Consider the following 10,397-nt stretch of genomic DNA (forward strand, 5'->3'; position numbering starts at 1 on the left):
TAATTTATTTTCACCATAACATATACCATGTGTTCTTTCTCTACCTAAATCTCTCTCTCTCTCTCTCTCTCTCTCCCTTTGTGGTCAAAAGTATCTTTTCATTCCTTAAACAACAAATTCTCTATATATATGGCCATATCTCAAACCCCTAAAGCATCACCAAGCAATTTCATTCTCTTCTTCTCAAGCTAGCTCATCTCTCTATACTTCATCTTTCTCTTGCTCTCGATCTATCTATCTATCAATCTATCTATCTCAATCTCTCACATATCATCATGTTGTCTAAGAAGGCCACATGCAACTCTCATGGGCAGGACTCTTCATACTTCCTTGGGTGGCAGGAGTATGAGAAGAACCCATATGATCCTATTACCAACCCTTCTGGGATTATTCAAATGGGACTTGCAGAGAACCAGGTTAGCACCATGCACTACCATATATGTGTACCAGATATTTATTCACTCTCTCTTCTCTCTCTCTCTCTCTCTCTCTAACATGAAGCTTCTGTTTTCCACTTCAATATTGCAGCTCTCCTTTGATCTTCTTGAGTCATGGCTAGCCAGCCATCCTGATGCCATTGCTCTAAAGCAAGATGGTGCATTCCTGTTCCGTGAGCTCGCTCTGTTCCAGGATTATCATGGTTTGCCAGCTTTCAAGAATGTAAGTTCCTCAAAGCGGCTAGTAGTTTTTTTTTTTTTTAATAATATATAAATATAAAAAAGATCAAGATGAAGACATTCATCTATTGTTTGACAGTGTTCATAAAGGACATGACAAACCTTGATTATTCTCTATAGGATAAAGTCCACTTACATGTTGGCTTGAATGTTGGCAGGCATTAACTGAATTCATGAGTGAAATAAGAGGAAACAAAGTGGGATTTGATCCTGATAAACTGGTCCTCACAGCGGGCGCTACCTCAGCTAATGAAACTCTCATGTTTTGTCTTGCTGATCCTGGTGATGCATTCCTCCTTCCCACACCTTACTATCCAGGGTACATACCAATATTCATCTTTAATCTTCATATACCTTCACTAATTCTTCTACAAGTTTAAAATTATATTTGAAGTTAATTAGATACATATATCTCACCAAGTTTATTATTGCTTGTGTGTGTCTTCACAGGTTTGATAGAGATCTCAAATGGAGAACAGGAGCTGAGATTGTTCCCATTCATTGTTCTAGTGCTAATGGCTTCAAAATAACCAAACCAGCACTAGAAGATGCTTATCAACGTGCAGCAAAGCGAAAGTTAAGAGTCAAGGGAGTTCTCATAACCAACCCTTCAAATCCGTTAGGCACCACAATGACCAGAGATGAGCTTGATATCCTCATCAACTTCATTGCCTCTCAGAACATCCATCTTATAAGTGACGAGATCTACTCTGGCACCGTGTTCGACTTCCCGGGATTCATCAGTGTCAAAGAGGTGATCAAGGGCAGGGATGATGTCTCTGATAAAGTTCACATAGTGTGCAGCCTCTCCAAAGATCTTGGTTTACCCGGCTTTCGAGTCGGTGCAATATACTCTAACAACAATGGTGTCATCGCCGCAGCAACGAAAATGTCAAGCTTTGGCCTAATCTCTTCTCAAACTCAATACCTTCTTTCTGTGATGCTCTCTGACAAGGAGTTTACAAGAAAATACATTGCAGAGAACAAAAGAAGGCTTGCAAAGAGGCAACAAATGCTCATCAATGGACTTGAGGATGCTGGCATTGGTTGCTTAAACAGCAATGCTGGCTTGTTCTGTTGGGTGGACATGAGGCATCTTTTGAAATCAAAGACATTTGAAGGAGAGATGGAGTTGTGGAAGAAGATACTCTATGAAGTAGGCCTAAACATTTCCCCTGGAGCTTCATGCCATTGCCAAGAACCTGGTTGGTTCAGAGTTTGTTTCTCTAACATGTCTGAAGACACTCTCAATCTAGCAATGCAACGTCTCAAGTCCTTTGTCGACTCCGGTCGCCACCGAACAGCTCGATCAAGTAATTCGATGCCATTTTTCGCTAAATGGGTTCGCAGGCTATCACCGTCCGAACGCAAGTCTGAACGCTAGTGCTGATGATACATCCTCTCCTCTTCTTCCTTCCTTTATTTATTTATTTATTGCTTTTTTGAAATTTCATTTACATGGTTAATCTTGTATATTTCTTTTTTTCTTTTTTTCCCATCATGAACCAAGTGCACTCAATCCATGACAAGGATTTGAAGTGGCTTAGGGTTTCATGTGCATGAGAGTAGTCTTTGATGTCTAAAAGTCAGAAAGAGTCTGTTTTTGACTGCATGCAGTTGCAGTTGTAAGTTGGTAACTGAAGTCATTGTCCAAATTGTCAATCTTAGTGTGATCTCCAATGTTGTATATTCTACACACATTGCATGTTACTGATAAACTATACCAACCATGTTTAATAAAGTAGTATGAAAAATAGTTATATAGAGCAATTAATGGTGAACCACATGCATGACACAATACAATACATGTTTAATAAAGCATTAATGACTTGGTTTTTAATTAAGGTGGAACCCCCATGATACCTCCCCTTTTGCATTCAAAATGTTTGATTCATTCATCTTCTCCAAGAGATTTTGCGGCAGGATCATCGCATGTCGGCGATGAGGTTGTTGCCGACGAGGGGCGGCGTTTTTCCGTGCTTGCCTTTCAACTTTGAACCGACTTTTTACTGTCATTAAGCTTTGTTTAATCAAGCATGTTCTTTAATGGGAAAAAATTGAAAAGGTAACTTGCAAGGAAGCAGGGTATCAGTCTTGGTTTCCACACAATGCCCTTGCTACTATTTCTTTATGATCATTTTTGGTTCTTTATTCGGCTGTACATCTCCTTTTTTCAAAGGGCATGCTTGTTTAATATTTAATAATCAAGAAATTTATAATCTACTTATATGTATATAATATATATGTGTATGTAGACGTGGCCATTTTGAACCGAAACCGTGGAACCGAACCGGAACCGAACCGTCAAAAACCGGAACCGGAACCGGAAAAACCGTAACCGTTCTAAAACCGGAACCGGAACCTTCATATAAGGTTCGGTTCCGGTTTCAAAATTTAAAAACCGTGGAACCGGCGGTTCAACCGGCGGTTCCAACCCGGCTGATTCCATATGCGGCTCAACCCAGTAGCTCCACATACTGTTCAACCAAAGGTTCAAAACAAAAGTTCATATTATATTATATAAATATAATATGAATAATGTTTAAAGATATTTTAAATAATTAATTAAAGATATTAACCAAATTGATTATTGATTAGGTCTGATTCTGAATACTTGATTAGCCGATTAGGTCCGATTTATGACATTCTGCCCAACTTATATGCATCTGTCGCCATGCGAAACTTTGTTACTCATGCAAGAGGATAAAGTTTATAATTAATTGATTATGCTACAAATTATTAGTTACAAATTAAATATGGATTTATTAAAACAATTTAATTAACGAGAAGTACTTAAATATTTAATTCTTTAGTAGATTTTCATATTATTTTTATAATTTAATATAAAAAAACAAAAGACTAGACTTTATATATCTTCCGTTTTTGAAACTTACAAAAATTAATGTAGTTCATATTAAATTATATTTATTTTATATAAATGAAAAATATATTGAGTAAAATGCTCTCATGTAAAACATTTGAATCATTAAAAAAATATATAAATAAATAAAATAAAATAAACATGAATATATATGTGTATATATATCAATTTGCTTGATTTTGTTGATCATTTAAAGATATATATATATATATATATATATATATATATATATATAGATATTCCAATATATAGATAAAAACTCCCAAGATTTTCAATTTGTAAACTATGCAACTTATATAAGTATACTAGAAATCAAAAAAGAAAAGGAAAAATAAAAAACAATTCCTAAAAGAAAAAACAAATAACATACATGAACATTAAAAAAATAATAACAACAAAAATAAATAAAACATTGAAACCCTTGGATATCACAGTATCACCTACTAACTTAACCTACTATCATTAAATGCAAAGTGCTTAGTTAAATCTATGATTGCAAAGGGCTTATATTAGTATTAAATTAATTCTTGTATTTTTGTGTTAATTAATTTGAATTATTGAATTATTTAGTTAAAAACCGAAACCAGTATGAGCCGAAATCAAAACCGAACCGATTGAACCAAACCTGGGCAGACCGGGACCGAAACCGAACCGGACCGAACCGAATCGAACCTTGCTGAGCGGTTCGGGTTCCGGTTCAAGGTTTCCTGAACCGAATCCAGCGGTTCGAGGGAACCGTAACCGGCGGTTCCTGAAACGTGGCCATGTCTATGTGTATGTGGTTAGATGAGTGAGATTTTATATTTTGGGAGTTCTATGTTGGACAATATAATTTTCTGTTCAACTAGCTAGTGTGGGAACTCAAGAATGTGAGTGGCCGTGGTTTGAATTGGTCAGCTTAGCACACATAATTAAATCTAGACACTTTTTTGCTTTGCAATATTTTATTATTTGTTTCAGGAAGTGTACTTGCCTTTTTCTTTTTTTTTCTTTTTTTTTAAATGGCCATAATGTTTTTTTTAATACGGTTTAAATTAATATTTAAATAGTGATTTATTCACCTTATTTTAAAAAAATTAATATTTAAATTGAGGGGTTACTTCGAGAATTAGAAGGAGCTTCGACTTCCACTGGTTGCTGCTCCTAAAAGATCTAACAATCAGCAGAGTGATAGCTTGGATTCAACTATTGAATAGTTACCTCTACTATTTTGTTTATGTTTTATTTGGTTTTTATTGTTTTTATTTATTTGTTTTGTTACCTCTTTGCCATTAGTTTTGTTATAGGTAGTTCCCATTCTCCAATAGTGGACTGCTAACTCTATTTTCTATATGTTGTTTTTATTTAAGTTGTTTTTTTTATCATCCTATAAATGCTTTTGTTTTAATGAATTTTATGGTTTATTTATATTTTCAAAAGTAATATATATATACACTAACAAAGTAAGTTTTATAAGGATTTACAATATATTTTTTTTTGCCATGGAGCGTGTTGCAGTGAGTTATAAAACATCTTTTATTCTAGTTTGTTTTTTCATACATATGATTGTTTTTTACATAACTTTTTTAATAAAGTATAATTTCAAACATTATATGATCTCTTTTATTAATGAAATTTGCAATTATCGAGTTGATTGAAGATAATGTTTTGTAATGCATGCTTAGTGGTATGAAATCACTCCCTAGCTAGATATGTGTGTATACAAAGGTGACGTGAATATTTGCGTATTTTTTAAAAACTTATTTTATTAATTTATTATTATTAAAAATCAGGAGGAGCCTGGATTTTCTGAGCTCAAGAGTTTCGAGGCAATTCACCCTGTCGTCGGTTCCGTCTCCCTCTGGCGAGATCTAGCTTGTGGTTTTAGTGTTTGTTTTTTGTAGCCCCTAAAGGATTCCTCCTTTAGGGTTTTTTTTTTCTTTGGCTTTTTGTTTTTTGTTTTGTTGTTATCTTCCCTTACCACCTCTGGTGGTTTCCTATGTAGAGCTTCGGCTCTCTCTTTTTTATTTATTGATCGTGGTTTATCCACTTTTTCAAATTTTATTATTATTATTAGTATTATATATAAAAATAATGGATAAAAGCCATGTTAGGTAAATACATGATTTAATTTTCTCCATGGTTTTTGCTAGACAAACAATGGAAGAAGCCAGGAAGTCTTTTGAGCACATTGTTTTCTCCATGGAGATCGTCACCCTAGCTAGCTACTCTTTGACTACTAAAACATAGCTTTCCCAAAAGCCTAGAAACCTGCTTTTGTTAAACAAATTAACTTATAATGAATCTCTTGATTAAGATGGCATGCAAACCTTTTAAAAGACAAAATCCCTTAGAAAAAATTATGTGCTTTGCTGAGAAGAGTTTTTTTTTAGACTCAATCAGACTTGAAAAGCATAGACACGCTAATGTGCAAAACAGGTAGATAATGTCCTGTGAGTTCTACATTAGAATATATAAACCAGCTAGTTGTGTGAAGATAAGTCCCTTTGTCTCAACCCAGGAAGACTCCTTCATTGGCTTTGCATTGGTGACAAAGAGGCAAGTATGGTCCCATTGCATGACCCTTGTGTCTCAATGTGGTTTGGGATTCTAGCTCAGGTGGTGACCTTTTAACACGTAAGTGTTGCCTCATAACCACTCTAGGCATTATTGGTAATTAATCAGGTTCTAGAATTCTATGTGATTATTAGATTCTACTGGTGCAAATATTTCTTTGATTGGGATCTGGAATCTTGCATGCATATATGACGTGGTACTTTTTGTCTTCATTTCAAACTACTTGATGCTTTTCACTGACCACTATTATTAATTGGTTATAACTAAAACTATATCATTAAAACAAACAGTTAATTTTAGTGTCTATCATTTTACATACATATATATATATATATGTGTGTGTGTGTGTGTACTCATGCATGGGCGAGCTAGGCAATATTAAAAGGGACACACTTACGTGACCCATAATTAACAAGCCTCTATATGAGGACCCAAATCAAGTATGGCTCAAGTTTGGTCCCAAGCAAATTAAAGGAATGGCTGAAAACCAGAGGGATTAAAACTGCATGGCGTTCATGCTCAATTTGTTGCAGTTATACACGCAGCAAAGACACAGGCACATTGGTTCACATGGGGCAACTACTTAACCAACAAAATGTCCTATAATGTGGGATGGCAAGTGGGCAACTACCTCTCTAGTCTCCATGTGAGAGTGAGACCCTTTTCACTCTCCCAGTGCCATTGACAAGGGCCACATGCCAAAGGAAACAGAAGACCACCTGCATCATGTTGGTCGGCCTGCAGGGCTCCCCGGGCCAATCGCCGGAGCCTCCTATCATCATATATAATTGCCCTGCCATCAATCTCTGCAACACAATGGCCCCATTCAAGCATGGTCTCTCATTTTAGAGATTACTGCGGATGAACACAATCACATGCTACTGTAGGACCTCTGCTAATCATTTTTTCTGCTATTAATGCCATCAACATTGTTTGATTCATGTTGTACATTCTTTTTGATGGAATTTCTGTGAATCTCAAGCTAGTAATTATCTGAAATAGATAGATTTACAGGACATGCTATTTAATCAATGTCATGGGCATTAATATCAATGTCATGATGAGCTTCTAAATGAGTTTGACAGTGATTCAATATTCATTCATCAATCTCCAATGTCCATCCTCTAGTGTCCTCCACATCGTCCATCTGAATTGCAGTCAGGGTGTTGTACAATCTATGAGACACTGTTTCCACCCTTGTCTTGAACTGAAACCTATATCACATCATCCCAAGTGATTAAACAATGGTTAGAAATCTTTATTTTATTAGCATCACTCAAAATTAAAATGCCTGATATTTACATGCATACCTCTGACCACAATATGTAATAGTGCTGACAGGAGTCACTGAAACTGCAGTTCCTGTGCAAAATACTTCATCTGCATCAATTAGTTCATCTATAGAAACCGACCTTTCTTCAACCTGTGATACAATATTAGATTGATCAAACAAACCAAAAACTACTCCTGACTAGAACTCTTCAAAGAAACAATTCTGACCTGATAACCATGGTCACGGCCAATCTCAATTATACTTTTTCTTGTAATCCCTGGAAGTATAGTCCCTTGTGTAGCTGGAGTTGAGATTATATTTCCCTTAAAAGAAAATTATCAATATATATTGTCATACATAGACTGGACAGATTGTGAAATTAACATTAGTAATGAAATTCATCAAGAAGTACCTTCACGATGAATATATTGCAAGTTGTGACCTCTTCCACATACTTTTTATTCACAGAATCCAGAAACACAACATCTGAAAATCCTCTATATTTAGCTTCAACTTGTGCTTTTAAGCCCTATAGAGTGATACAAGGATTGAGGAAACAAAGATTTATGTACTTTTAATTAGTGTCTGCGCGGCCAAAACATTAGCTCACACTAGCTCTTGTTCCTAATAATGTTAAGAAAATTAACAAAACAAAGTCTTCTCACCAATCCGTAATTACTGATTGTTTTTACACCACCAGTTTTACCAGGGGTTGCTCGATGAATTTCATCAGAAACAGATAAATTTACTGATGGCAAACGATCCTGAAAATGAAGGCCATATACCAAATGCTAGTTCAATTAAACATATAGTGATCATGATACATAAGAAGCAGTAGTGACCTTGAAGTATTTGCCAACAGGAACTGCAAAGACCAAGAACATATATTCCGGTGAAGGTGCGAGACCAAGTATCGGTCCACTTCCTAATAGCAATGGCCTAATGTACAGAGATCCTTTCCCATATGGTGGCACCTATCAATAATGATAATTTAACAAATGAAGAATTAAAGTTCCTGATTAATTCTCAAAAATACAGCAGTAAAAGTGAAACTTTGTGACATTAATTATACCCATCTCTTGTTTGCTAATACTGTCTGCTTAACAGCATGAACAAATTGTTGCACTGATGGTGATACCATGCACATTCTTTCAGTACCTCTCTGCATTCGAAGAGCATTTTCCTCCGGCCTGAAGAGCACAAAACCATTACCCACTTTTTTCCTGTAAGCCTTGAGTCCCTCCAATAAACCCTGATTCCGTGAAGCAGTAAGAATCAAGCATTTATCAGAAGCAGAAACAAATACAAGACATTAATTTGATTTGGTGAACCTGCCCATAGTTTAGCACTCCAGAGGATGGGCTCAATTTGATGTCCCCATAAGGATTTAGTTCACCAGATGTGAATTTCTCATCACATACATATAATCAGTTTTCACAAGATTGAAACCAAGTTCATCCCAGTTCACATTGGCATTAATTCCATCCTTGCTTCTGTCAATGTTTAACCAACAATGATTTTTATTTGTGCATTGTAGTTCGTAATAGATGTTCCCATATTTACATCAACTCGGATGATATCTGGAAGGCAATTCTGCACACTGACGACTTAATTCATTGGCGCCAAAAGGATGCATTTGATTCTCTTAAAGCTAAGTTAAACACACTGAACAATCCTAAGATTGACCTTATCCCACACCATTGGAATAGAATTGCTAATGCTTTGGCTGCTCATGGTATCAATTCGGCTCATCTATCTTTATTTCACTTGGGCATGGAGAGACCATTTTGGCTTATGAAGTTGATCAATCAGTCTGGTTTTTCCTACTAGTGTCTTTGTTTATTTTTCTTGTTGTTCTTGTTTCTTTGTGTTTCCTTAGTTTTTATTTGGGTTTTGTTTTCTTTGGTTGTACTCAGACTTTTGTTTCCTGATTATCTTTAATAATAATTAGCTACTATGTAGCTCTTTCCCCAAAAACAATGATTTTTATTTATTGATTGTATCTTATTTGAGCATTCATCCATGAAATTTTTATATATAAAACCAATTGCATAAATGCACTACCTGTCTAAATCCTCAGGTGCAGCTCTAAAGGAAGATGAATGCAATGATGCAAAGAAGGATAACGTCCAAGCTGCCAATATATATATAAATATATATGTATGTATATAATTATCATCATACAAAAAAGAGGTCATTCAACTAAGGATAAGTAAAAAGAAAAAACTAACCCTGAGTAATGGTGACATTTGAAAACTTCTGAGGAGCTTTGCCATTGGAGTTGGGTGAAGAACAAGTTGAATTTGCATTCCTAAACCCATTTCAGAAAGAAGAGCAGTAAGAAAACCAGAAACTCATCTGCGAGAAGCTTGAGTACATATGCATTAATTGTAGATGTAACTGAAGGATGACAACTAGAAAAGCGGAATGCAATTTCAATTTGGCAACATATGAAGCATGTGAAACGACGTGTTAACTACCATGCTGCTCAATGAAAAGTGAAAACGCTAAATAATATTACTAGTAATTAGTATTAACTTCCATTGAACTAATTTGGTTTATTCAAAGAATTAAAAGCATTATTATGACAGTGGATCATAAAGGAGAGATGGATGAAAGATATCTAACCAGAAAAACATCATGGTCAGCATATGATCCAGCACCACTCTGTGGCCAGGAGGAGATACAGGTCTTCAGGCTAAAATGTTTCATTTGAGTTTGGTAGAGCATTTGTAATTTTTTTTTTTAATAACAATGTGGACAAGCAACTCCTAACTCACACACTTTTTATTATTATACCTCAACTATATATTTTGAGGGAGTTGAACTACTCGATATTTTATATGAGAGTCAAATGACTTAAATACTAATCTATTACCATGATAATTTTTGAAAAGTGTGGATAAACCACTTCAATTAAAACCAAAAACGAGAATAGAATACAGGTCTTCACCGACAGAAGAGACCGACCACTAGAGGTGGTACAAAAAGCAAACCAAGAAAGTACACA

The 10,397-nt window shown here is 35.3% G+C and overlaps 2 protein-coding genes across 2 annotated transcripts; one reads left to right on the top strand and one right to left on the bottom strand.

The window, feature by feature from the left end:
* Positions 1-233: 233 nt before the first annotated feature.
* On the top strand, positions 234-2,116 carry LOC120274865 (1-aminocyclopropane-1-carboxylate synthase 3-like). The gene is made up of 4 exons (XM_039281409.1): positions 234-416; positions 529-660; positions 836-996; positions 1,128-2,116. The coding sequence occupies exons 1-4, from the start codon at positions 276-278 to the stop codon at positions 2,059-2,061; spliced, it is 1,368 nt and encodes a 455-aa protein (XP_039137343.1). The 5' UTR covers positions 234-275; the 3' UTR covers positions 2,062-2,116.
* Positions 2,117-7,016: 4,900 nt separating this feature from the next.
* Positions 7,017-10,099, bottom strand: LOC120274901 (branched-chain-amino-acid aminotransferase 6-like). The gene is given in 11 exon segments (XM_039281442.1): positions 7,017-7,328; positions 7,425-7,537; positions 7,615-7,710; positions 7,800-7,916; positions 8,053-8,151; positions 8,230-8,361; positions 8,460-8,639; positions 8,719-8,804; positions 8,807-8,880; positions 9,619-9,698; positions 10,016-10,099. Coding segments are annotated over 11 exon segments (1,179 nt in total). The 3' UTR covers positions 7,017-7,210.
* Between the last annotated feature and the right edge of the window lie 298 nt (positions 10,100-10,397).

This window comes from Dioscorea cayenensis, chromosome 13 (genome assembly GCF_009730915.1).
Source record: "Dioscorea cayenensis subsp. rotundata cultivar TDr96_F1 chromosome 13, TDr96_F1_v2_PseudoChromosome.rev07_lg8_w22 25.fasta, whole genome shotgun sequence".
Taxonomy (NCBI): Eukaryota; Viridiplantae; Streptophyta; class Magnoliopsida; order Dioscoreales; family Dioscoreaceae; genus Dioscorea; species Dioscorea cayenensis.

Bases quoted from the DNA above. Each gene is read 5' to 3' on its own strand.
- LOC120274865 (XM_039281409.1), top strand. From the start codon at position 276: ATGTTGTCTAAGAAGGCCACATGCAACTCTCATGGGCAGGACTCTTCA. The intron at 417-528 runs GTTAGCACCATG...TCAATATTGCAG, and splicing joins TGGGACTTGCAGAGAACCAG to CTCTCCTTTGATCTTCTTGA. The intron at 997-1,127 runs GTACATACCAAT...GTGTCTTCACAG, and splicing joins CCCACACCTTACTATCCAGG to GTTTGATAGAGATCTCAAAT.